At 45.4% G+C, this 27,596-nt stretch overlaps 1 protein-coding gene across 6 annotated transcripts; it reads left to right on the top strand.

The window, feature by feature from the left end:
- The first annotated feature begins 8 nt into the window (after window positions 1–8).
- On the top strand, window positions 9–26,920 carry XRCC6 (X-ray repair cross complementing 6). 6 transcript variants are annotated; one of them, XM_035266114.3, is made up of 13 exons: window positions 9–86; window positions 978–1,074; window positions 4,042–4,154; window positions 8,434–8,572; window positions 8,830–9,084; window positions 9,989–10,172; window positions 13,578–13,764; window positions 14,572–14,740; window positions 15,990–16,151; window positions 19,210–19,339; window positions 20,850–20,950; window positions 25,367–25,480; window positions 26,510–26,920. In XM_035266114.3, the coding sequence occupies exons 2-13, from the start codon at window positions 993–995 to the stop codon at window positions 26,692–26,694; spliced, it is 1,821 nt and encodes a 606-aa protein (XP_035122005.1). In that variant the 5' UTR covers window positions 9–86; window positions 978–992; the 3' UTR covers window positions 26,695–26,920. The 6 variants fall into 6 exon arrangements, with proteins under 6 accessions (XP_035122005.1, XP_008989116.1, XP_078190401.1 ...); XM_008990868.5 differs by having other exon boundaries at window positions 26,501–26,920; XM_078334275.1 differs by having other exon boundaries at window positions 9–308.
- Window positions 26,921–27,596: the final 676 nt, after the last annotated feature.

Genomic DNA, 27,596 nt, shown 5'->3' with positions numbered 1-27,596 from the left:
GGAGCGTCGATTGGGAGAGAGAACTGGGCCCGCGCCTGCGTGCATTCTCGTCTTCTGTCCAAGTTGGTCGCTTCCCTGCGCCAGAGGTAAGCGGGCCGTTATCCGTTTGTGTTGTTCGCCATCTAGGTCTGGCCTCTTCCAGCTTCGCCCACTCAGTCTCGCGCACCCCTATAGCCTTGCCGGAGTGTTAGCGTTACCCTTAAGAGTGCGACTCCGAAGTGTATAGACAGACTCGTGACCACGCTCCTTCCTCCCGAAGGAGGCGGCACCTCGCGTTTGAGGCCTGTCTGCGTTTGAGACCTCATTGGGTGTGATTGTCTGAGGGATTTGGGGAGGTTTTTGGTCGCTATTGAGGACGAGGGGGTTCTTTAGAGAGCACAGAATCCCGGAGCGGGAATCCCTCATCGTCCAAATGGCGCCGGGGGCGGGACCTCCGGGATCGGGCCGCCGCGGGCCCTGAAACGTGAAGGATAACTGAGATGAGGCTGCTACTGAGATGGCCCCCGGGCGCATTTACCAATGCAGTCCGACTACTGAGCTCTCGAGGTAGCAGGATCCATTGTCCACATTCCTCATTAACCAAGCCTTTAGAACAGATCTCACGGCCGGGCGCGGTGGCTGAGGCCTGTAATCCTAGCACTTTGGGAGGCCGAGGCGGGTGGATCACGAGGTCAAGAGATCGAGACCATCTTGGCCAACATGGTGAAACCCCGTGTCTACTAAAAATACAAAAATTAGCTAGGCGTGGTGGCGCGTGCCTGTAGTCCCAGCTACTCGGGAGGATGAGGCAGGAGAATCGCTTAAATTCGGGAGGCGGAGGTTGTCGTTAGCCGAAATCACGCCACTACACTCGAGCCTGGTGACAGCGAGACTGTCTCAAAAAAACGAAACAAAAAAAACATCTCATGAGAACCTAGAAGTCGGTATTTTTTCAGTGTAAATTTGCCTGTTACTGACTTTAACATCTTTTCGCCTAGTGAGCAGTAGCCAACATGTCAGGGTGGGAGTCCTATTACAAAACTGAGGGCGATGAAGAAGCAGAAGAACAGGAAGAGGAGAACCTTGAAGCAAGTGGTAAGTGACTTCAGCATGTAGTGCCATTCTGTGTATGGAAGAAAGACCTTCCCTGCCTATCTCTGTGGCTGGACTTTGCTGTTTCATGGCCTACCGTTCTCTTCCCAGATAATCCGAAATTCTTTTCTTCCTTTGAACTTTGCAGAGCTACTGCTAGTCTCTTATATTTAGATCCTACTCTAGTCTGCCCTAAGTTTTTTTCTGGACAATGGTAGTTCGACATCTTTTGGGCCCTGATAAATGACTATGACCATGGGAGTGTCTTTTGTCATCGTAAGTGTCTCAGGTGAGACACTTCTCATCCAGGAAAGTAGTTTTACCATTCCAGGACCTCAGTGTAAAAATGCCCCCACCCTGCAATAACTACCCCAACCAAAGATATGCAGGCAACACAGTTACAGGAGAGTGATTGATTCCCTCATTGTAGCCTCCATATTCAGGCAACACAGTAACACATAGAGGAAGAGAAATAAGGGGTACATGTAATCTTCATACTGGTTAATTTAACTCCTGGGTAGAAAAATTTTGAATGTCTTTATTAAAAGTGAGAAATATATAGGAAACAAAAAAAAAAAATTGCCAGGCGTGGTGGCTCACGCCTGTAATCCCAGCACTTTGGGAGGCCGAGGTGGGCGGATCATGAGGTCAAGAGATTGAGACCATCCTGGTCAACATGGTGAAACCACGTCTCTACTAAAAATACAAAAAATTAGCTGGGCATGGTTGTGCATGCTATAATCCCAGCTACTCCGGAGGCTGAGGCAGGAGAATTGCCTGAACTCAGGAGGCAGAGGTTGTGGTGAGCCAAGACACCATTGCACTCCAGCCTGGGTAACAAGAGTGAAACTCAGTCTCAAAAAAAAAAAAAAAAATTTTTTTTTTTACTAAAATCTGTATAATCTACCATCCTAACCAGCCACTACCAGGATTTAGACATTTTTGTATTTGTCTTTCAGGTATCTTTCAATCTTTATTTCCTAATGAAATATATATGTGTTTTTCTTTGTATTTGTTTTTTAATTTTTTAGTAGAGACAGTCTGGAGTGCAGTGGTGAGATCATCATAGCTCACTGTAACCTCAAACTCCTGGGCTCAAGTGATCCTCCTGCTTCAGCTTCCTCAGTAGCAGGGACTACAAGTGTGTGCCACCAAGTCCCAATAATTTTTTAATTTTTTTTAGAGACAGGGTTTTGCTGTGTTGACCAGGCTGGTATCAAACTCCTGGCCTCAAGCGATTCCCCCAAGCCATGGCCTCCCAAAGTTCTAGGTTTACAGTCATAAGCCTCCATGTCCAGCCTGTATCTGATTTCTTGTATTGTTGTAATGATAGTGCATAAACATTTTTTTCCATTTTAATTTATACCAGTCTTCCAAAAACACATGTACATAATTTTGTGTTTTGTCTTTGTTATTGTTGTATCATGGATATATCTTTCCATGCAACTATATATTTGTTTAGGTTTTATAACTCATTTTATTTATTGAGACAGAGTCCTGCTCTGTCACCAGGCTGGAGTACACTGGTTCGGTCTCTGCTCATGGCAACCTCCACCACCCCAGTTCAAGCTATTCTCCCACCTCAGCCTCCCAAGCTGCTGGGCCTACAGCCACTGTGCCTGGCCTGTAGCTCATTTTAAATGTACCATAATTTGGCTAGGTATGGTGGCTCGCGCCTATAATCCCAACACTTTGGGTGGCCGAGGCAGGCGGATCATCTGAGGTCTGGAGTTCAAGACCAGCTTGGCCAATGTGGCAAAATCCTGTGTCTACTAAAAATGCAAAAACTAGCCTGGTGTGCTGATGCACACCTGCAGTCCCAGCTACTTGGAGGCTGAGGGAAGAGAATCGTTTGAACCTGGGAGGCAGAGGCTATAGGGAGTCGAGATTGTACCACTACACTCCAGCCTGAGCAACAGAGTGAGACCTTGTCTCAAAAACATAAAATAGGCCAGGTGCAGTGACTCATACCTGTAATCCCAGCACCTTAGGAGGCTGAGGCAGGCAGATCATCTGAGGTCAGGAGTTCAAGACCATCCTGGCCAACATGGTGAAACCCCATCTCTACTAAAAATACAAAATTAGCCAGGCATGGTGGTACATACCTGTAATCCCAGCTACTCAGGAGGCTGAGGCAGGAGAATCGCTTGAACCTGAGAGGCGGAGGTTGCAGTGAGCCAAGATCATGCCACTGCACTCCAACATAGGTGACAAGAACTAAACTCTGTCTCAAAAAATAAATAATAAAAACAAAAAAATAAATGTACCATAATTTACTTGTTCTACTTCCTGTTAAGCATTTTAGCTATTTCCAACTTTTTACTTTAATAAACAACATTGTGGTAAGTTTTGCATAAAAGCTTTTCCTGGTGGGGACATGGTGGCTCACTGTAATCTCAGTATTTTGGGAGGCTGAGGCAGGCATATCACCTAAGGTCAGGAGTTCAAGACCAGCCTGACCAACATGGTGAACCCCTGTATGTACTAAAAATAACAAAATTAGCAAAAACAAAACAAAACAAAACAAAACCACCTCGTCTCTACTAAAAATAAAAAATTAGTTGGGTGTGGTGGTGTGTGCCTGTAGTGCCAGCTACTTAGGAGGCTGAGGAAGGAGAATCCCTTGAACCTGGGAGGCGGAGGTTGCAGTGAGCTGAGAGCGCCACTGCACTCCAGCCTGGATGACATAGTGAGACTCTGTCTCAAAAAAGAAAAAAAGGAAACAAAAAGTCAGGATATGGACTTTTTTGGGGAGGTGGGTGTTGTGATTGGGAAGGAATATAGGAGGGATTTCTGGATTGTCTAGCAAGGCTCAATTTCCTGACATAGGTGGAGATTTTATGGCTGTTTACCTTATAATTGATTAGGTAATACTTTGCTTTATGGCGTTTGCTCTGTTTGTTTTATATGATAAATATGACTACAAGGACAAACATTTTTTTCTGTTTGTTTGTTTTTTTTTCCGTATAGGAGACTACAAATATTCAGGAAGAGATAGTTTGATTTTTTTGGTTGATGCTTCCAGGGCTATGTTTGAATCTCAAAGTGAAGATGAGTTGACTCCTTTTGACATGAGCATCCAGGTAAGACTACCCTTTCATTTAATATAAGACAAATTTAAAAACAGTATTGGCTGGGCATGGTAGCTCATGCCTATAATCTCAGGACTTTGGGAGGCCAAGATGGTCAGATCATTTGAGCCTGGGAGTTTGAGACCAGCCTGGGTAACATGGAGTCACCCCATGTCTACAAAAAATACAAAATCAGCCAGGTGTGGTGGTATACACCTGTAGTCCTAGCTACTTAGGAGGCTGAGTCAAGAGAATTACTTGAGCCCAGGAGTTCAAGGTTGCATATTCCAGTATAGGTTTCTTTTGTGTACTTCATAGAGAATAATTTTCACAGATTTGATATATATCTCATGTCTCATAGTTTTGGAATTTGAAACTGAACAGAAACTTCTCGTTCTAATTTGTATACAAATAGCTTTTGTAGGCTGGGTGTGGTGCCTCATGCCTGTAATCTCAGCACTTTGGGAGGCTGAGGTGGGCGAATCACTTGAGGTCAGGAGTTTGAGACCAGCCTGGCCAACATGGTGAAACTCTGTTTCTACTCAAAATACAAATTAGCCGGGTGTGGTAGTGCATGCCTGTACTCCCAGGTATTCTGGAGGCTGAGGTGGGAGAATCACTTGAACCCGGGAGGTGGAGGTTGCAGTGAGCCAAGATCATGCCCTTGCACTCCAGCATGGGTGACAGAGCGAGACTTCATCCCAAGAAAAAAAATACTTTTCGTAGTTGGCAAACCAAAATATCTTGCACCCAGAAAAAAAGAATAAGCTGGGTGTGGTGGTGTGCGCCTGTAATCCCAGCTACTCAGGAGGCTGAAGTGAGAGGATTGCTTGAGCCCAGGAGTTCGAGGCTGCACTGAGCTATGATTGTGCCACTGAACCCTAGTCTGGCCAACAGTGCAAGACAATGTCTCTCTTTTTTTTTTTTGAGACAGAGTTTTGCTCTTATTACCCAGGCTGGAGTGCAATGGCGCCATCTCAGCTCACCGCAACCTCCGCCTCCTGGGTTCAGGCAATTCTCCTGCCTCAGCCTCCTGAGTAGCTGGGAATACAGGCACACGCTACCATGCCCAGCTAATTTTTTGTATTTTTAGTAGAGATGGGGTTTCACCATGTTGACCAGGATGGTCTCGATTTCTTGACCTCGTGATCCACCTACCTCGGCCTCCCAAAGTGCTGGGATTACAGGCTTGAGCCACTGCACCCAGCTGACAATGTCTCTTTAAAATAACAACAAAAAAAAAGTGTGTGTGTGTGTAAAGTAAAATAATAGAACAATGAATAAAAACATTGGCTGGGCTCGGTGGCTCACACCTTTAATCTCAGCTATTCAGGAGGCTGAGGCAGGAGAATTGCCTGAACCAGGAAGGTCGAAGTTGCAATAGAGCTGAGATCATTGCACTCCAGGCTGGGTGACAGAGCGAGACTCCGTCTCAAAAAAAAAGAAAAAACGGTTTTCAAACAGAATTTCCTCCAGGGCGTTACGACACAGACTACAGAACCTTGTGCCAGAATCAGAATTTCCGACTCTGTAGGTCTGGAGTGGGGACCAAGAATTTGCATTTCTAGTGGTTGTGAGGTGATGCCAATGTTACTGATTTGGAGACCATCACTTTAAAGAGCAGTGCTTTAACCTTTTTTGGACCATAGACCTCTTTGAGAATATGATGTAAGCTACATTCCTTCCCTGAATAAAGATAGTACTCACAGTTCTATGTGTAATTTCGGTGAGTTAATGGGAACTTTGATGCCTAAAGACCTCAGAAGAAACTGTAGTGTTAGGTAGCAAGGAAATAAGATATTCATAGAACAGCACAATTTGATCACCAATAATAAGTGTTAAGTATGTGATAAGTGGCCGGGTTCGGTGGCTTAAGCCTGTAATCCCAGCACTTTGGGAGGCTGAGGCGGGTGGATCACGAGGTCAAGAGATCGAGACCCTCCTGGTTAACAAGGTGAAACCCTGTCTCTACTAAAAATACAAAAATTAGCTGGGCATGGTGGTGCGCACCTGTAGTCCCAGGTACTCAGGAGGCTGAGGCAGGAGAATTTCTTGAACTCAGGAGGCGGAGGTTGCGGTGAGCCGAGATCGTGCCATTGCACTCCAGTCTGGTTAACAACAGCGAAACTCCATCTCAAAAAAAAAAAAGAGAACATTTTCTGAAATCCTGTTTTAGTTTTTATGTTTTTAATTTTTAGAATCTAAAAGGAGCCCCTACCAAACTGCTCAGAGTACATTAAAATATTTATGGAAATGACTACCTGCCATGTGGATGGTTGTCAGTGACTAACTCTAGTATACGTTCTACGTTTAAGGAGAGAATAACTGGACGAAGGCCAGCTAGAGGCTTAGGCAGGACATGGAGGGGATCACCATGGTTTGTTTATTCTTCAGCTTTGCAAGTTCTAAACTTTTTTTTTTTTTTTTTTTTTTTGAAGCAGAGTCTCACTCTGTCACCTAGGCTGGAGTGCAGTGGCATGATCTCTGCTTATTGCAGCCTTGACCTCCTGGGCTCAGGCGATCCTTCTGCCTCAGTACCCCAAGTAGCTGGGTAGCTGGGACTACAAGCACATTCATGCCCGACTCATTTTTCTTTTTTTTTGAAGAGAAATTGTTTCGCCATGTCACCCAGGCTGGTCTCAAATTCTGGAGCAATCCGCTGGTCTTGGCCTCCCAAAGTGCTGGGATTACAGGCACGAGCCGCTGGTCCCAAGACTTAATTTTGTTACTGCCCCAGAATTAAATAGGCCCCTAGAACTGACAAATACCTCCCCCCCCCTTTTTCTTCCCCCCGAGATGGAGTCTCACTCCGTCACCGAGGCTGGAGTACAGTGGCATGATGTCGGCTCACTGCAACCTCCACCTCCCAGGTTCAAGTGATTCTCCTGTTTCAGCCTCCTGAATAGCTGGGATTATAGGCACGCGCCACCACACCTGCCTGATTTTTTATTTTTAGTAGAGACAGGGTTTCACCATGTTGATCAGGCTGGTCTCAAACTCCTGACCTCCTGATCTGCCTGCCTCTGCCTCCCAAAGTACTGGGATTGATTATAGGTGTGAGCCACTGCGCCCAGCTGAATTGTTGAACTCTTACAAGACCTGATTTATCAGATGCTGACATTAGTTTATATAGAGGGATAAAGCTTTCTTGTAACTGGAATACTGATGTCTTTAACTGTGTAGTTAAGCAGTTTTATTTCAAGGATGCTCTTAACTAGTATTGACATATTTTCAGGTCACCTATCATCCCTTGTTATGGAGGGGATTGGTTCCAGGACTTCCCTTGGATTCCAAAATCCGAGGATGCCCAAGTGCCTTAAAATGGCATAGTATTTGCATATAACCTACACACATCCTACTCTATACTTTAAATCATCTCTAGGTTACTCATAGTACCTAATACAATGCCTGTGCATCACATCATTCACATGGATTCAGTGTAGTACTTGGCACGTGGCAAATTCAGGTTTTCCTTTTGAAACTTTGTGGAATTTTTTTGTTTTTCCTGAATATTTAAGATTTGAGGTTGGTTCAGTACATAGATGCAGAACCAGCAGATATGGAGGGTCAATTGTATGTGTAAACTCTGTTTCTTGATATGAGGGTACTTGAAAGATCACATGACCTGTCCACATTCAGCCAGTTAAGTAAGTGAAATCAGCAGAACTCGACTCCAGATTTTCTGATTCCAATCCTTGGCTTTCCCCCAACTCCCATAGCACATTTTCCTCCCTGTTAATATACATGCCCTTTTTCTTTTTCTACTTGAGACAGGGTCTCTGTTGCCCAATGGGCTGTAGTGATGCAGTCTCTGCTCACTGCAGCCTTCGCCTCCTGGACTGAAATGATCCTCCCACCTCTGCTCCCCAAGTAACTGGGACCCTGAGCCACCGTGCCCAGCTAATTTTTTGGTTTTTTTGTTTTGTAGAGAGCTGTAGAGTCTCACCGTGTTGTTCAGGCTGGTCTCAAACTCCTGGGCTCAAGTGATTCTCCCACCTCGGCCTTCCAAAGTTCTGTGATTACTACAGATATGAGCCATTGTGTCTGGCCTGAGTATACATATTACTAATTCTCTGATTTCGTGGCAGGGACTGCTTATACTTCTACTATATACTTACTGTGTTCTGGTTTTTGTTAAAACTTTATATTTATGGGCATTACTCTCACTGATTCATTGCCCCTGAAGTTAGGGGTCATGCCTTATTTTAGTGCCATGTGCAAATTCAGCAAACATATTTTGAGCAACTAATGGATACCGAGCACTTACGGAGCTTACATTTCATTTTTTCAGTGTATCCAAAGTGTGTACATCAGTAAGATCATAAGCAGTGATCGAGATCTCTTGGCAGTGGTGTTCTATGGTACTGAGAAAGACAAAAATTCAGTGAATTTTAAAAATATTTACGTCTTACAGGAGTTGGATAATCCAGGTCAGTAACACTCTTTTCTCTTATGTATGAGAATGTCAGTACTCTAAACAAAGAGGACTGTGGAGAAGGAAGCAGGTTACATCTTATCTAGGAGTATGCTTTCCTGCATTAAGGGGACCTTGCTCAATGTGGACTTTGTTAAATGGGTTAAACAGTTCTGGGGTGAGAAAGGGTCCTTCTTTTAGCCTTGTGGTAAAGGCAGCCACTGACATTCTTCTGATTTTTTTCCTTCCATTTGACTCCCTGCCACTGATAAGGTGCAAAACGAATTCTAGAGCTTGACCAGTTTAAGGGGCAGCAGGGACAGAAACGCTTCCAAGAGCTGATGGGCCACGGATCTGACTACTCACTCAGTGAAGTGCTGTGGGTCTGTGCCAACCTCTTTAGTGATGTCCAGTTCAAGATGAGTCATAAGAGGATCATGCTTTTCACCAATGAAGACAACCCCCACGGCAATGACAGTGCCAAAGCCAGCCGGGCCAGGACCAAAGCCGGTGATCTCCGAGATACAGGTGGGCATATTCCCCTTTCTCTTAAATTGGGACTATTTAATAGATTTTTTTTTTTTTTTTAAAGAGATGAGGTCAGGCTGGAATGCAGTGGTTATTCACAGGTGCAATCATAGCACACTCTAGCCTCAAACTCTTGGATTCAAAGAAGTTCAGGAGTCTGGCCTTAGCCTCCCAAGTGGGACTATAGGCATGTGCTGTTGTGCCCAGTGCAGTTTTATTTGCTTTCTGTGTACCTGATGTCAAGCATTTGCTTTTTATCATTCAGACTAAATGAAAAAAATAAAGTGAAGCCAGGAGAAGATACCTGTGTAACATAAACACTCAAATGGCCATGCCATTAGCTATCCAAAGGACTCTGTCAGAACAAGATTGTCTTGATTTTTTTTTTTCTCTTTTTTTTTTGAGACGGAGTCTCACTCTGTCGCCAGGCTGGGGTGCAGTGGAACATTCTTGGCTTACTGCAACCTCCACCTCATGGGTTCAAGCAATTCTGCCTCAGCCTCCTGAGTAGCTAGAATTACAGGCATGAGCCGCCATGCCCAGCTAATTTTTGTATTTTTAGTAGAGATGGGGTTTCACCAATGTTGGCCAGGCTGGTCTTGAACTCCAGACCTCAGATGATCCACCCACCTTGCCATCCCAAAGTACTGGGATTACAGATGTGAGCCACTGTGCCTGGCCAATTGTCTTGACTTTTATATTACTATGAATGGTGATTATTTGAATAAGTTGTCTGAAGTCATTATAGCAGCTGATTTCCTTGGCCACTTTCTCTGAGTCCTGAAAATGTTAATAGTCTAGTTTTCAGGGAGCTTTCGAAAGCATATTTCATTTTAACTGGAAGAGCTTCTAACTTCCTGAACATTGTTTTTCCATCCCTCACTTTTGTTTATCCTTGCAACAGGAATCTTCCTTGACTTGATGCACCTGAAGAAACCTGGGGGCTTTGACATATCATTGTTCTACAGAGATATTATCAGCATAGCAGAGGATGAGGACCTCAGGGTTCACTTTGAGGAATCCAGCAAGCTAGAAGACCTGTTGCGGAAGGTTCGCGCCAAGGAGACCAGGAAGCGAGCACTTAGCAGGTGTGCACTCAGCCCGGGTCAGCTACCTACATGGCCTTTAAATCAGAAGTAGGCTGGGCATGGTGGCTTATGCCCGTAATCCCAGCACTTTGGGAAGCTAAGGCAGGCAGATTGCTTGAGTCTAGGAGTTTGAGGCCAGGTTGGGCAGCATGGCGAGACCTTGTCTCTACTTAAAAAAAAAAAAAAATCAGAATCAGTGAATTTGCTGCACATCCCTTAAACCAGAAGCAATGCATTGCCTTGACCTGCCTGGCTACTTAACTCTGGACTGTGCCACTGCCTTACTGTATTCTTTTAAAATACTTGCTTTATTTCAGGATAGCAGAAGCTATTTGCTGCTTTATCTCTGGCAAGAGCTAATATATTTCTCCAAAATAACATAGCCCTCCATTTCCTGGGGATAGACAGTTGTGGTTTAAGAGAATCCTCAGCTGTACTCACTAATACAGTCAAGTGTTAATTAATGATGGGGATACCTTCTTAGAAATGCATCATTAGGCGGTTTTGTCATTGCATGAACACAGAGTGTACTTCATGCACCCAGGGAGTATAGCCTACTGCACCCCTGGGCTATGTGGTTAGCCTGTTACTCCTAGGCTGCAAACCTGTACAGCATATTACTGTACTGTTTAGGCAATGTAAGTATTTTTGTATCTAAATGTATCTACAGGTATGGAAAAGGTACAATAAAAATATGGTATCGCCTGGTGCAGTGGCTCACACCTGTAATCCCAGCACTTTGGGAGGCCAGTGTGGGTAAATCATGAGGTAAGAGTTTGAGACCAGCCTAGCCGACATGGTGAAAACCCGTCTCTACTAAAAATACAAAAAATTAGTTGGGTGTGGTTGCGCATGCCTGTAATCCCAGCTACTCAGGAGGCTGAGGCAGGAGAATTGCTTGAACCTGGGAGGCAGAGGTTGCAGTGAGCTTGAATCACAGTACTGCACTCCAGCCTGGGCAACAGTGCGAGACTCTGTCTCAGGAAAAAAGAACGAAAGAAAAAGAAGAAGAGCCGGGCGTGGTGGCTCACGTTTGTAATCCCAGCACTTTGGGAGGCCGAGACAGGTGGATCACGAGGTCAAGAGAGCGAGACCATCCTGGCCAACATAGTGAAACCCCGTCTCTACTAAATACAAAAAAAATTAGCCGGGCATGGTGGCACATGCTTGTAATCCCAGCTACTTGGGAGGCTGAGACAGGAGAATCGTTTGAACCCAGGAGGCGGAGGTTGCCGTGAGCCGAGAATGCGCCATTGCAGTCCAGCCTGGGTAACAAGAGCCAAACTCCGTCTCAAAAAAAAGGAAAAAGAAGAAGAAAAGCAGAGACGAGACATCAGTATAGTACTTACAGGGTTATTACAACGATTAAGTGAGAGAATAGCTATGAGGTGGTTGGTATAGTTCTGTGCTCAATAAAAATTATCATTCTATTATACAAGTCGAGTATTTTTTATTTTATTTTTGAGACGGATTTCACTCTAGGTTGGAGTGCAAAGGCGCAATCTTGGCTCGTTGCACCCTCCACCTCCTGGGTTCAAGCAATTCTGCCTTGGCCTCCTGAGTAGCTGAGATTATAGGCACGTGCAACCATACCCAGCTAATTTTGTATTTTTAGTAGAGATGGGGTTTCACCATGTTGGTTAGGCTGGTCTTGAACTCACCTCAGGTGATCCACCCACCTCAGCCTCCCAAAGTGTTGGTATTACAGGCGTGAGCCACCACACCTATAAGGTTGTGTGTTTCTAATCTGAAAATCCAAATTTAGAAATGCTGTACAATCTGAAACTTTTTGAGCACCGACCTGATGCTCAAAGGAAATGTTTACTGTAGTATTACGGATGTCAGGTTTTTGTGTTAGGAATGCTCAACCATTAAGTACTATAAAATGCAAATATTCCCCCCAAAAAATCTGAAGGCGAGATGCGTTGGCTCATGCCTGTAATCCCAGCACTTTGGGAGGCCAAGTTGGACAGATCACCTGAGATCAGGAGTCCGAGACCAGCCTGACCAACGTAGAGAAACCCCATCTCTACTAAAAACACAAAATTAGCAGGGCGTGGTGGCACGTGCCAGTAATCCCAGCTAATTGGGAGGCTGAGGCAGGAGAATCACTTGAACCCTGGAGGTGGATGTTGGGGTGAGCCAAGATCGCATCATTGCACTCTGGCCTGCGCAACCAAGAGGGAAACTTCATCTCAAAAAAAAAAAAAAAAAAGATCTGAAACACTTCTGGTCCTAAGCAATCATTTTTCGAAAGGATACTCAACATGTAGTACATTCTTTATCATTCTTTTAAGTAGTTAATGTATTGTGGCATAGATCCTGAGATGGTATTATAGCAAATTGAATTATATTTTGTTGTTATTGTTGTTTCTTTTTAAAATTATTTATTTTTTTTTTTCTTTTTTTTTTTTTTGAGACGGAGTTTTGCTTTTGTTATCCAGGCTGGAGTGCAATGGCGCCATCTCGGCTTGCCGCAGCCTCCGCCTCCTGGGTTCAGGCAATTCTCCTGCTTCAGCCTCCTGAGTAGCTGGGATTACAGGCGTGCGCCACCATGCCCAGCTAATTTTTTGTATTTTCAGTAGAGACGGGGTTTCACCAGGATGGTCTGGATCTCTTGACCTTGTGATCCACCTGCCTCGGCCTCCCAAAGTGCTGGGATTACAGGTGTGAGCCACCACACCCGGCCTATTTATTTTTTTCTTTACCTACAACAATCATCTTAGAACAACTCATGTTTTTTTAAGAGACAGAGTCTTGCTATGTTACACAGGCTGGAGTGCATAGGCTATTCACAGGCGCGATCCCACTACTGATCAGCATGGGAGTTTTGACCTGCTCTGTTTCCGACCTGGGCTGGTTCACTAAGTGTGGACACCCGATCGGCATAGCACACTACAACCCAGAACTCCTGGGCTCAAGTGATCCTCCCACCTCGGCCTCCCGAGTAGCTGGGACTACAGGCATGTGCCACTGCGCCTGGCTGGTATTTTTTTGGGGTCAGGGGAGATGGAGTTTCACTCTTGTTGCCCAGGCTGGAGTGCAATGGAGCAGTCTCCCTCACTGCAACCTCCACCTCCTGGGATTACAGGCATGTGTCACCACACTCAGCTAATTTTATATTTTTAGTAGAGACAGGGTTTCTCTGTGTTGGTCAGGCTGGTCTCGAACTCCCGACCTCAGGTGTTCCGCCTGGCTTGGCTTCCCAAAGTGCTGGGATTACAGGTGTTAGCCACCACACCTGGCCCAATTGTATTGTTAAAACGCATATTTGTATTTTTAGAGCTTGCTTAGGCTTAGGATCATTGGAGAGAATAAAATAGTGAAGCTTGGGTTTTGTGAGGGAATTTTTGATATAGAAAAGTACAGTCTTTCACTTCACGCTTTCATTTTTCACTCCCTCAGGTTAAAGCTGAAGCTCAACAAAGATATAGTGATCTCTGTCGGCATTTATAATCTGGTCCAGAAGGCTCTCAAGCCTCCTCCAATAAAGCTCTATCGAGAAACAAATGAACCAGTGAAAACTAAGACCCGGACATTTAATACAAGTACAGGCGGTTTGCTTCTGCCTAGCGATACCAAGAGGTCGCAGGTAGGTAGAGATGCCTTTTGTTGTTGTTTTTTAGACGGGGTTTCATTGTGTCTCCCAGGCTGGAGTGCAGTGGGGCAAACACGACTCAAGATGATATCACACCCAGCTAATTTATTTATTGTTGTTATTTTTTTTTTAAGAGACGGGTCAGCCAAGCACAGTGGCTCATGCTTATAATCTCAGCACTTTGGGAGGTCGAGGGGGGAGGATCATTTGAGTTCAGGAGTTTGAGATCAGCCTGACCAACATGGAGAAATCCCATCTCTGCTAAAAGTACAAAATTAGCTGTGCGTGGTGGTGCATGGCTGTAATTCCAGCTGGTCAGGAGGCTGAGGCAAGAGAATTGCTTGAACCCAGGAGGTGGAGGTTGCAGTGAGCTGAGATTGCGCCATTGCACTCCAGCCTGGCGATAGATAGAGCAAGACTCCGTCTCAAAACAAACAAACAAACAAACAAACAAAAACTGGCCAGGCACAGTGGCTCACGCTTCTAATTCTAGCACTTTGGGAGGCCACGGTGGGTGGATCACCTGAGGTCAGGTGTTCGGTCTCACCAACATGGTGAAACCCCGTCTGTACTAAAAATATAAAAATTAGCTGGGCATGGTGGTGGGTGCCTGTAATCCCAGCTACTTGGAAGACTGAGGCAGGACAATTGATTGAACCCGGGAGCGGAGGTTGCAATGAGCTGAGATCAAGCCATTGCACTCCAGCCTGGGCAATAGAGTGAGCCCTGTCTCAAACAAAAAAGAAGAAAAAGTCATTTTGCATCTTCATGTAGTCTTCCCATGTGATCCTTGTTCTTCAGATCTATGGAAGTCGTCAGATTATACTGGAGAAAGAGGAAACAGAAGAGCTAAAACGATTTGATGATCCAGGTTTGATGCTCATGGGCTTCAAGCCCGTGGTAATGTTGAAGAAGCACCATTACCTGAGACCCTCCCTGTTCGTGTACCCAGAGGAGTCTCTGGTGATTGGTAAGTGGTGTGGATCACGGATGAATGACTGACATACAATGCAGTTTGTGGAGCAGAGTTTTGTAAATGGGCACTGCTTGGACACTACGGGAGTTGTTAATGGGGTATGTTGAAAGTGTCTGCTGGGCACAGTGTCCCAACCCTGTAATCCCAGAACTTTGGGAGTCCAAGGCGGGTGGATCTAGGAGTTCACGACCAGCCTGGCCAACATGATGAAACCCTTGTCTCTACTAAAAATACAAAATGTAGCCAGGCCTGGTGGCTTAAACACCTATAATCCCAACTACCTGGGAGGCTGAGGCACAAGAATTGCTGGAACCTGGGAGACAGAGGTTGCAGTGACCTGAGCTCATGCCATTGCACTCCAGCCTGGCAATAGAGTGAGACTCTGTCTCAAAAAGAAAGAAAAAAAAAGGTGTTTCAGTTGGGCGTTGTGGCTCCTGCCTGTAATGCCAGCACTTTGGGAGGCCAAGGTGGGTGGATCACAAGGTCAGGAGTTAAAGACCAGCCCAGCCAAGATGGTGAAACCCCATCTCTATTAAAAATACAAAAAAATTAGCCAGGCATGGTGGTGGGAGCCTGTAATCCCATACTCAGGAGATTGAGACAGATAATTGCTTGAACCCAGGAGGCAGAGGTTGCAGTTAGCTGAGATTGTGCTACTGCATGATCTATAAGTGTGAGCCACCTCACCTGGCCAGTAATTCACATTCTTAAATTGGGTGTCTAAACCTCTTACTCCTTTTTTAAATTTTCCTTTCTATGTCTCTCCTGCCCCCATTTTCCCCTCAGCTCTGGGTCCCTCAACTTGTACCTACTGAGATATTATAAGCCCTTTAAAGGCTTGGCATGTTGGCTCATGCCTATAATCCCAGGATTTTGGGAGGCTGAGGCTGGAGGATCAGTTGAGCCCAGGAGTTGAAGACCAGGGTGGGCAACTTAGAGAGACCTTGTCTCTACAAAAAATCTTAAAACTAGCTGGGTGTGGTGGTACATTGACTGTAGTCCCAGCTACTCAGGAAGCAGAGGTGGGAAGATTGCTTGAGCCTGGGAGATCATGACTGCAATGAGTTGTGATTGCAGCACTGCACTCCAGCCTGGGTGACAGAGCCAGACTCTGTCTCAAATAAATGAATAATAAAACTAAAATAAGCCCTTTAAGGAAAGTGGAAGAGAAACTGTAGGGCTAATAGGGAAGAAAGGAAGAAACCTTTTTAGCAGGCTGGTCACTGTGCTATTTGTTTTCTAGGGAGCTCAACCCTGTTCAGTGCTCTGCTCATCAAGTGTCTGGAGAAGGAGGTCGCAGCACTGTGCAGATATACACCCCGGAGGAACATCCCCCCTTATTTTGTGGCTTTGGTGCCCCAGGATGAGGAGTTGGACGACCAGAAAATTCAGGTCACTCCTCCAGGTATGTGGCAGAGATATTTCCAGGGCTTCTGAGCCTTGCCCATACTTTGGAATCATCCATGGGCTCCTGATGCAGACCTACTGAATCATAGTCTCTGGGAATGAGGCTTAAAAATGTCTATTTTTAAGGTTTAAAGTCAGATTTAACTTTATCTTACGCTTATGTGACTAGAAGCTTGCTTGCTTTTGTTTTGGGCCCATATCTGCTGCTTGTTAGCTGGTCAACGTGGGCAAGTAGTTTAACCTTTCTATTTAATATCTCTTAGCTACAAAGATGAGTGTTTTGGAGCACCTTTCCCTCAGGATGGATCTACATTTGAGATGAATTACTGTAGTTTTAACTTTGATCCTCAGCATGCTCAGGAGTGCTTAGTTACTAAGCTGTTGTCTTGGCTCCAAATTCACCCTTTTATGCTCTGCACCACTGAGGCTGAGATGATCCAAGCCTAATTTCTTCTTTCACAGCTGACTCTCAGGCCGTGCCTATAGTGGGTGCTAGAGGGGACACCAAAGGGAAGAGGAGAGGTCAGGGACTTGCTCCTTCCTGTTTGTTCAGTGCAGTCAGCATTGCCAGCAGAGGCTTTCACCTGGTTATAGCAGTTAGTTACACGACCTAGATTTTTTTAGTCCTCCCAGAACCACCAGTAACTGAACTAAGATCAGCCTGATAATCCTTACCTGTTTGCTTTTATTTATCATGTGGTAGAGGGTAAGAAAAAAGGGATGAGGGTGAAGCTCAGAGGAGGGCCGGGTGGAGCTGGGACTTAGCCCTCCATGGAGGAGGCACTGTCTAGCCGTCTCTGGATGTTTCAAGAAAGCTGGGAACCAGAAACAACTGCTGCCATATAAAGGGTCTTTGCTGGGGGCAGTACATACAGGAACAGGAAATACTGGAGGGCCCCAAACACAGCTTTGCTTTCTGCAGTTTCAGTTACCCATAGTCAACCATGGTCCAAAAATTTTTAATGGAAAGTTCCAGAAATAACTTAAAAGCACCATCCTACCGGGGACAGGAATCATCCATTTGTTCAGCATCTCCACACTGTAAATGCTACCCACCCGTTAGTCACTTAGCAGCCGTCTTCGTTATCAGATTGACTGTCAAGGTAACCAGTATTGCAGTGCTTGTGTTCAAGTCAACCTTATTTAATAAAGGCCCCAAAGTAGAAGTGTAGTGGTGCTGGCAATTTGGATACACTAAAGAGAAAGTTACAAAGTGCTTCCTTTAAGTGAAAAGATGAGAGTTCTTGACTTTAAGGAAGAAAAAAATGCCATATGCTGAGATGGCTAAGATCTGTGGTAAGAAGGACTCCATAAAACTGTGAAGAAGGAAAAAGAAATTCATCTTGTTTTTTTTTTTATTTTTTATTTTTATACATCAATTGAGATGAGGTCTCACTGTGTTACGCAGGCTGGTCTCAAACTCCTGAGCTCAAGTGACCCTCCCACTTCAACCTCCCAAAGTGCTACGCTTACTGACTTGAGCCACTATACCCGGCCCAAGCTAGTTTTCCTGTTGTACCTTAAAAGTCACTGCCACAGTACATGAGAAGGGCTTAGTTAAGATAGAAAAGGAGGCCAAGCATGGTAGCTCACATCTATAATCCTAGCACTTTGGGAGGCTGAGGCGGGTAGATCATTTGAGCCCAGGAGTTTGAGACCAGCCTGAGCAACATGGTAAAACTCTTATCTCTGCAAAAAATATGAAAAATTAGCCAGATGTGGTGGCATGCACCGTTAATCCCAGTTACTTCAGAGGCTACAGTAAGCTGTGATCACACCACTGTCTTCCAGCCTGGGTGACAGAGCAAGACCCTATCTCAAAAAAAATGGTGAGGTGGCTCACGCCTGTAACCCAGCATTTTGTGAGGCTGAGGCAGGCAGATCACGAGGTCAGGAAATGGAGACCGTCCTGGCTAACACAATGAAACCCCATCTCTACTAAAAATACAAAAATTATCCAGGTGTGGTGGCACGTACCTATAGTCCCGGCTACTTGGGAGGCTGAGGCAGGAGAATCCCTTGAACTTGGGAGGTGGAGGTTGCAGTGAGCTGAGGTCACGCCTGGGCAGCAGAGCAAGACTGTCTCAAAAAACAAAGAAAAAAGGTGCAGACTGGATGCGGTGGCTTGTGCCTGTAATCCCAGCACTTTGGGAGGCTGAGTTGGGCAGATCACCTGAGGCCAGGAGTTTGAGAACAGCCTGGCCAACATGGTGAAATCTGTCTATACTAAAAGTACCAAAATTAGCTGGGCATGGTGGTGCACACCTGTAATCCCAGCTACTCAGGAGGCTGCGGCAAGAGAATTGCTTGAACCTGGGAGGGTGCAGCAAGCCGAGATTGCTCGACTACTCCAGCCTAGGTGATGAGTGAAACTGTCTCAAAAGATGAAAAAGACATTAAATGTTAAATTATGAGTATAAGACATGGACAGGGCTGGGCGCGGTGGCTCACGCCTATAATCCCAGCACTTTGGGAGGCTGAGGCAGGTGGATCACGAGGTCAAGAGATCGAGACCATCCTGGTCAACATGGTGAAACCCCGTCTCTACTAAAAATACAAAAATCAGCTGGGCATGGTGGTGCGCGCCTGTAGTCCCAGCTACTCCGGAGGCTAAGGCAGGAGAATTGCTTGAACCCAGAAGGCAGAGGTTGCGGTGAGCCAAGATGGTGCCATTGCACTCCAGTCTGGTTAACAACAGCGAAATTCCATCTCAAAAAAAAAAAAGACATGGACAGAAATGTGTTTCAGTTGACAGCAGTCAGGCTTGGTGCTATCCGAGGTTTCAGGTATCCTCCAGGGTTCTTGAAACATATTCCCCATGTATAAGGGGTCTACTGTATACAGGAAGGGGCACCCATCCTCCCTTGCAGTCCTCTGGAAACTCTAGAGGGGAGTCTGTTAGGCAGATGATAACAAGAAACAGCTGGTGAAGGAGAAATGGCGTCTACAGCGCCCCAGCCCCAGCACCACAGGACATAGAAGGGTGAATTTAGAGCTGAGAAACAAGTGACTGCAACACTTGAAATCAAATCACAGAAAAGTTCTCTCTTCTACAGGCTTTCAGCTGGTCTTTTTACCATTTGCTGATGATAAAAGGAAGATGCCCTTTACTGAAAAGATCATGGCAACTCCAGAGCAGGTGGACAAGATGAAGGCTATTGTTGAGAAGCTCCGCTTCACATACAGGTGAGTGAATCTCAGACTTTCTTCTGGAACTGCCTTCTGAGTTGAGAGTCTTTTTTTTTTTTTTGAGACGGAGTTTCGCTCTTGTTACTCAGGCTGGAGTGCAATGGCGCGATCTCGGCTCACCGCAACCTCCGCCTCCTGGGTTCAGGCAATTCTCCTGCCTCAGCTTCCTGAGTAGCTGGGACTACAGGCACACGCCACCATGCCCAGCTAAATTTTTGTATTTTTAGTAGAGATGGGGGTTTCACCATGTTGACCAGGATGGTCTCGATCTCTTGACCTCGTGATCCACCCACCTCAGCCTCCCAAAGTGCTGGGATTATAGGCTTGAACCACTGCGCCTGGCTGAGAGTCTTATTAGATATTCAGCTTGGGCATAGACCAAGAGAATGGCACTATTCTTTTCAGCAAACTGACAAGATTACTACTTGTTATTAACAGTGTTTGAAAGCCATATAGAGAGTGGAAGCTCTTACTGTATTTGAGACTTGGATTGTGTGCTTGATGTGTTGTACTGTACTTAGCCAGATTAGTTGGTCAAACATGTTAAAAAGAAAAATAGCGGAAAGATTCTTCGTCCAGCTTCTCCTTGATTGTATTTGTTGTTCTACAGTGAGCAAGAGTAAATAAATATAGTGTAAATTGTTACATGCTTAAAAGAATGATTAAGTAATTCAAGTCATTCTTTCTCATATGTATAATATACCTGTTCTGAGAGCCTGCATAATGGGACACCAAACATAATTTTTTTCACATGCCTTTTTAAAAATTTTGATTTTAATTATGTTATTTTGAGATAAGGTCTCTGTCACCCAGGTTGGACAGTGGTGTCATCATAGCTCGCTTGCAGCCTTGACCTCCCTGGGCTCAGGTGATTCTCCCACCTCAGCCTCTGGAGTAGCTGGGACCACATAGCCTTGCATCACCACACCTGGCTAATTTTTGTATTTTTTGTAGAGACGGGGGGTTTCACCATGTTGCCCAGGCTGGTCTCAAACTCCTGAGCTCAAGCCATTTGCCTGCCTCAGCTTCTCAAAGTGCTGGATTATGGGCATGAGCCAGTATGCCCAGCCAGGTTTACTTTTTAAGTTGACTTGAGATGAAGTCTTGCTCTGCCATCCAGGCTGGAGTACAGTGGCATGATCGTGGCTCAGTGCAGCCTCGATCTCCTGGACTCAAGCAGTCTTCCTACCTAAGCCTCCTGAGTAGCTGGGACCACCGGCATGCATCACCATGCTTGGCTAATTTTTAAATTTTTTGTAGAGACAGGGTTTCAACATGTTGGCCAGGCTGGTCTCAAACTGTTGGACTCAAGCATTCTGCCTACCTTGGCCTACCAAAGTGCTGGGATTATAGGCATGAGCCACTGCACCTGATCTCAACTGTTTCACTTGGGGTGTTTTTCTCAGCTCACCGTGGACCTCTGATATCACAGGTGGTTTTATTTATTCTTATTTTTCCAGCATTTAAATTGTCATGTTTCAATTGAGTAACATTGTTGTTTTAACAGAAGTGACAGTTTTGAGAACCCCGTGCTGCAGCAACACTTCAGGAACCTGGAGGCCTTGGCTTTGGATTTGATGGAGCCTGAACAAGCAGTGGACCTGACATGTAAGGAGTTTGAGTCGAGTAGTTCTTTTCATGGGAGGCTTTCTTACTGGTTCCATTCTGAACCAGTAATGTGGGTACATTTCCTAGTACTCTCTAAACACATAACCTCATTGCCCAGACCCCCTCTGTTTGGGTGCTTTTCTAGACCAGCTTAAACAGCCAGGGAACAGATTTTGCTGGTTCCATAGTGAGAGGAGGAGAGTGCCAGGCTCCTGAGACCTGACTCTGAACTAGGCAACCCTGTGACTACATGCTGGTGAAAATTAAAAATACTATAAGAGGCTGGATGCAGACGCTCAAGCCTGTAATCCCAACACTTTGGTAGGCCGAGGCGGGTGGATCATGAGGTTAGAAGTTCAAGACCAGCCTGGCTAACATAGCGAAACCCCATCTCTACTAAAAATACAAAAATTAGCTGACAGTGGTGGCGTGCGCCTGTAGTCCCAGCTACTTGGGAGGCTGAGGCAGGAGAATTGCTGGAACCCGGGAGACAGAGGTTGCAGTGAGCTGAGACTGAGCCACTGCACTCCAGCCTGGGTGACAGAGTGGTACTCTGTCTCTAAATAAAATAAAGAAGAGGCCAGGCACTGTGGCTCGTGCCTGTTATCCTAGCACTTCAGGAGGCTGAGGTGGGCAGATCACGAGGTCAAGAGATAGAGACCATCCTGGCCAACATGATGAAACCCCATCTCTACTAAAATACAAAAAAGGAGCTGGGTATGGTGGCGCGTACCTGTAGTCCCAGCTACTCGGGAGGCTGATGCAGGAGGATTGGTTGAACCCAGGAAGCAGAGGTTGCAGTGAGCCGAAATCTCACTATTGCACTATAGCCTGGCGACAGAGCAAGACTCTCAAAAAAAAAAAAACAAAAAACAAAAATATAAGAGGCAGTGAGTGGTGGATTTGGGTTTAGAACTCTTTGACTCCTGGCTGGGCGCAGTGACTCACGCCTGTAATTCAGCACTTTGGGAGGCCAAGGCAGGAAGATCACCTGAGGTCAGGAGTTCAAGATCAGCCTCGCCAAAGTGGGGAAATTCTGTCTCTACTAAAAATACAAAAGCAGATAGTGGGGCATGGTGGTGCGTGCCTGTAGTCCCAGCTGCTTGGAAGACTGAGGCATGAGAATTGTTTGAACCCAGAAGGCAGAGGTTGCAGTGAGCTGAGATCACACCACTGCACTCTAGCCTTGGCAACAGAGTGAGACTCTTAAAAAAAAAAATCCAGTGACTCCTACCCAGAGCTGAGCTGTTGCTCTGAGCAACTGTCCTTATGGCCTTTCCATCACATTCTGCTGCTCTGCACTGAGAAAAGCAGCCTTGTTACTAGCCCATCAAGGAGCATTGCCTGGCCTCCCAGGGTGGGCTTCTGTGACCTTAATGCTAGTCCCCTTCTTGACTGACTCTATTATGTATTTCCCAAGAGGACACAGGAAATTTAGTGCTTTATGTCCACTGAGAAACAGATTGGATTTAGTGAAGATTTTTTTGAGACAGGGTTTTGCTGTATTCCCCAGGCTGGAGTGCAGTGGCATAATCTCAGCTCACCACAACCTCTGCCTCCTGGGTTCAAGCTATTCTTGAGCCTCCATCTCCTGAGTAGCTAGTCCACACCCAGCTAAGTTTTATATATATATTTTTTGAGACGGAGTTTCACTCTTGTTACCCAGGTTGGAGTACAATGGCACGATCTCGGCTCACCGCAACCTTCGCCTCCTAGGTTCAGGCAATTCTCCTGCCTCAGCCTCCTGAGTAGCTGGGATTACAGGTGCGCGCCACCATGCCCAGCTATTTTTTTGTATTTTTAGTAGAGACGGGGTTTCACCATGTTGACCAGGATGGTCTTGATCTCTTGACCTCGTGGTCCACCCGCCTCGGCCTCCCAAAGTGCTGGGATTACAGGCGTGAGCCACTGCACCCGGCCCACTAAGTTTTATATTTTTAGTAAAGACGGGGTTTTGCCATGATGGCCCGGCTGGTCTCAGAATGATCTCTTTTATATTAGATAAAATAGCCTCAATATTAAAAGCAGAAGAGTTATTGGACCCTTGTTACTGTGGTGCCTGCTTAGCTGTGTCCATGTTTTGAGTTAAACAGTCCATCTCCTCCTTTCAGGCCTTAGGCAAATTTGGAGTCAGTGGCCTAGTGCCTAGCAAGGTAGTTTAGGACACAGGCTTTGGAGGTGACTGATGTCTTTGAATATCAGCTCTGCTACTTACTAAATTGAGTGGCTTTGGGAATATTACCTAATCCCCCTGAGACTTGGTTTCCTTTTTGGTAAAATATGGATAATACTGTTCTTACAAGGTGTTAACAAAATATAGGCCCTGACACTCAGTAAGTGCTAAGAACACAGCCATTCTCCTTAGTCCACAGCTATTCCATTCCTTAGTTCAGCTATTCCAGTTTTACTAGGCTCTCAACTTCTTATATTCTGGCATCCAGCCCTATAATTTCATGGAAAGTCCTGTTTTCTCTTCCTACCTCTATTTTCAAAACAGTTGGTTTGGCTGCCTTAATTTTTTTTTTTTTGAGACGGGGTCTTACTCTTGCCCAGGCTGGAGTGTAGTATAATCTCAAGTCACTGCAACCTCCGCCTTCCGGGTTCAAGTAGTTCTCCTGCCTCAGCCTCCTGAGTAGCTGGGATTACAAGTGCCTGTCACCACACCCAGCTAATCTTTGTATTTTTAATAGAGATGGGGCTTCACCATGTTGGCCAGGCTAGTCTCAGACTCCTGACCTCAAGTGATCCACCCACCATGGCTTCCCAAAGTGCTGGGATTACAGGCATGAGCCATTGCGCCCAGCCTCTCAGTAATTTTAAAACTCTCCAGGTGAGGGCTGGATGTAGTGGCTCATGCCTGTAATCCCAGCACTTTGGGAGACTGAGGCGGGCAGATCACGAGGTCAGGAGTTTGAGACCAGCCTGACCAACATAGTGAAATCCTGTCTCTACTAAAAATACAAAAATTAGCTGGGTGTGGTGGCGTGTGCCTGTAATCCCAGCTACTTGGAGGCTGAGGCAGGAGAATCCCTTGATCCTGGGAGGCAGAGGTTGCAGTGAGCTGAGATCATGCCACTGCACTCCAGCCTGAGCAACAGAGAGTGAGACTCCATCTCAAAAAAAAAAAAAAAAAAAAAAACTCTACAGTTGATTCCCAAGTTGGGAGCCAGTGTTCTTGCAGAGGTTCCTGTGTTGTGGAACAGGGGCTTCTTAATGTAGCAGGAGCACAGTTTGGCTCTAGCATTCTGCCATCTTCTAGGTACACCAGCAAGAGCTCCCCGCTGTGCTTGGCACATATGGGCACCTGAGGTGCCCATCTCATCACCCTTTCCCTTGATGTGACACAGCTCATGTCAAAAGCTTGACTAACAATATAGTTGTAAGCTAACAAAAAAAGGAAACAAAAATATGATCTTTCCTCCAAAGTTGCCTTTTCCTGTCACATCTGTTCCTCCTGTTTCAGCCAGTCATCTCCCCATCCCCGCTCCTATTAGTCTTTCTTTCTGGTATCTAACCCTATAATTTCAGTAAATAATAAATGCTATTCTATCAGTAAGTCCTGCCAGTTCTTATGGGTCCTCCCACCCATGCCCCACTTCACCCATCTCTCTTACCCATGGAGTTCACACTCCACGCAGCTATCGTGGTTCTTTGAATAAAGCCTAATTCCTTGGCAGGCATCCAAGCTTCCACGACCTCACCATGCCCACCTTTCTCACCACCCTGCTGGCCCTGTCCTCCTTAACACCCTACCTTCCAGCTATACGTCACCTGCATTTTCTCCTGCTGCTTATCTTTCACGACCCTCCTGTGTCCCAGTGCGCCTGCACAGTTGCTTCTTGCATGTCATTACCCAACTCTACTGTATCGTTTTTATCCACTTCCTCACTCCCACTGGGCTTTAAGCTGACCCAGGCATGAGCTTTTGTTTGAATTCCCAGAATCTAGCTTAGTATTTCCACTGTACCACTCCCCCTCAGGCAAGTCATGTAACCTCTCTCCTTTCCTCACCTGTAAAATGGGACAAATCAGGAGGCTGAGGCAGGAGAATGGTTTGAACCAGGTAGTCGGGGGTTGCAGTGAGCTGAGATCACACCACTGTACTTCACCCTGGCAACAGAGCAAGACTCTGTTAAAAAAAAAAAAACAGAAACTGGGGACAAATGTACCTATCCTATAGTTAGAAGGAGTAACGAGAGTAAATTTAAAGCATTTACAACAGTCCCTGGCGCTAGTATGTGTGATTACAATAAATGTGTGTGTTAGAAGGTACTTGGTAAATGCTGTAAAGACCTTTCCCTGGACCCCCCCCACCCCAGCAGTTAGGTGCTCTCCTGGTTCTCAGAAAGATGGAACTAGACGGCAAACTGGGGCTTGTGACTCACTAGGCCACTCTTCTGTGTTTTGATTTTCTAGTGCCCAAGGTTGAAGCAATGAATAAAAGACTGGGTTCCCTGGTGGATGAATTTAAGGAGCTTGTTTACCCACCAGATTACAATCCTGAAGGGAAAGTTACCAAGAGAAAACACGGTGAGGAGCTGCATGTGGATATGTGGGCTATTTTTAAAAGTTGCTTTTATGATGGTATTATCACAGTGGGCAGTATCCTTTCAGAAATACATACTCAGATTCCAGTTAGAATGGCTTTTATCCAAAAGACAGGCAGTAACAAATGCTGGCAAGGATGTGGAGAAAAGGGAACCTTCATGCATTGTTGGTGAGAATGTAAATTAGTATGGCCATTATTAAGGAGAATAGTTTGGAGTTTCCTCAAAAAGTGAAAAGTAGAGCTACCATATATATGATCCAGCAACCCCGCTGCTGGGTATACACCCAGAAGAAAGGAAATCAGTCTGTCGAAGATACATGTGCACTCCCATGTTTATTGCAGCACCATTCACAATAGTCAAGATTTGGAAGCAACCTGTGTGCATCAGCAGATGACTACATAAAGAAACTGGTACACATACACAGTGGAATATTCAGCCGTAAAAAAGAATGAGATCCTGTCATTTGCAATAATATGTTAAGTAAACCAGGCTCAGAAAGACAGACATTTGCATGTTCTCACTTACTTGTGGAATCTAAAAATGGGAACAATTGAACTCATGGAGATAGAGCATAGAAGGATGGAGAAACATAGTGGAGCATTGAGGTGGAGATGGTTAATGGGTACAAAAAATATTGAGTAGCATCTGTTTGATAACAGACTATAGTCAATAATAATTTAATTGTACATTTTAAAATAAAGAAATATAATTGGAATGTTTGTAGCACAAAAGATAAATGCTTGAGGGGACAGATACCCCACTTAACGCTGATGTGATTATTTTACATTGCATGCCTGTATCAGAATACCTCATGTACCCCATAAACTGATGGCATTCACACTACTCGTAACTCCTTCTAGGTGTGATACATGTTCTAGGCTGGCATCACGGCTTTATGGAAAATGGTTAATTGCAGCCCAGATTATATGATGGTCCCATTCCATGTAGCTGTGATGCCACTTGTAGCATTTCCAGTCACTCCCTCTGACCTTTCCCCCAGATAATGAAGGTTCTGGAAGCAAAAGGCCCAAGGTGGAGTATTCAGAAGAAGAGCTGAAGACCCACATCAGCAAGGGCACACTGGGCAAGTTCACTGTGCCCATGCTGAAAGAGGCTTGCCGGGCATATGGGCTGAAGAGTGGGCTGAAGAAGCAGGAGCTGCTGGAAGCCCTCACCAAGCACTTCCAGGACTGACCAGAGGCCGCGCACCCAGCCGTCCTTCCACAGTGTGGCCAGGCTGCCTGGCCTTGTTCTCAACCAGTTAAAATGTGTTTCTCCTGAGCTAGAAAGAGTCTACCTGACAGAAGTCGAGGGACTCTATGTTTTTGAGGCTTTCTGTTGCCATGGTGATGGTGTAGCCCTCCCACTTTGCTGTTCCTTACTTTACTGCCTGAATAAAGAGCCCTAAGTTTGTACTAGATACTGTTCTTTTGTGTGGAGACAAGTGTGTCTACCTTACTCCAAAAACTCACTTGCCATCACTGGTAGCTTAATTTTCTCTTTCATTGGGAATACTCTTCACTATAGTGGAAACAAAACAAGTGTCAGTGGGGAGGGTGAGAGTGTGACAGGTCAGGGCAGGTAAAGATATTTCAGGAGTAAGAAGCCCTAGCAGGATTATATAATCCTTATCCTCAGTCCTCACCTGTTTTTCTTTAAGCATGTCAAGGTGTAAAAATCAGATTTCCAAAGCAATAAGAAGTTAACACTTAGTTCTGGGACCATTTGCTTCATGAGTAAACAACTCCCTCTCATTGCATTCCTCTTAATGCGACATTAAATTATGCAAAAATATACCCATTTTCTGTTGCCCTGAGAATTTGAGTTCCAGAATAAGTAAAATGAAGTGTTATTCCCCTTGTGTTTCAGGGGGGAACTATAGGAAGTTCAAGAAGATGAGAGGTTCTAGTATTTACAGAAGGGAAAGAGGACAGGAGTGTCTTCTCCCTTTTCTTCCTCTATGTCCCTGCTGTCCTCCCTGCCCTTTTCCTGCTCATTCTGCTGCCACTATTTTTGAAGGATTTGTCTGAAGGAAGGAGAGCATCTGGAATTATTGGTCTCCTCTGAGGATGTGAGAGTAAGGGTTTGCAGGTCCT

The sequence above is a fragment of the Callithrix jacchus genome, chromosome 1 (assembly GCF_049354715.1).
Source record: "Callithrix jacchus isolate 240 chromosome 1, calJac240_pri, whole genome shotgun sequence".
Taxonomy (NCBI): domain Eukaryota; kingdom Metazoa; phylum Chordata; class Mammalia; order Primates; family Cebidae; genus Callithrix; species Callithrix jacchus.
Note: the sequence above shows the minus strand (reverse complement) of the source record. Positions and strands in the feature narration are given on the sequence as shown.

Coding starts and splice junctions, on each gene's coding strand:
- XRCC6 (XM_008990868.5), top strand. CDS start 993: ATGTCAGGGTGGGAGTCCTATTACAAAACTGAGGGCGATGAAGAAGCA. Junction 1,075..4,041: donor GGAGAACCTTGAAGCAAGTG/GTAAGTGACTTC, acceptor TTTTCCGTATAG/GAGACTACAAATATTCAGGA. Junction 4,155..8,433: donor CTTTTGACATGAGCATCCAG/GTAAGACTACCC, acceptor TCATTTTTTCAG/TGTATCCAAAGTGTGTACAT.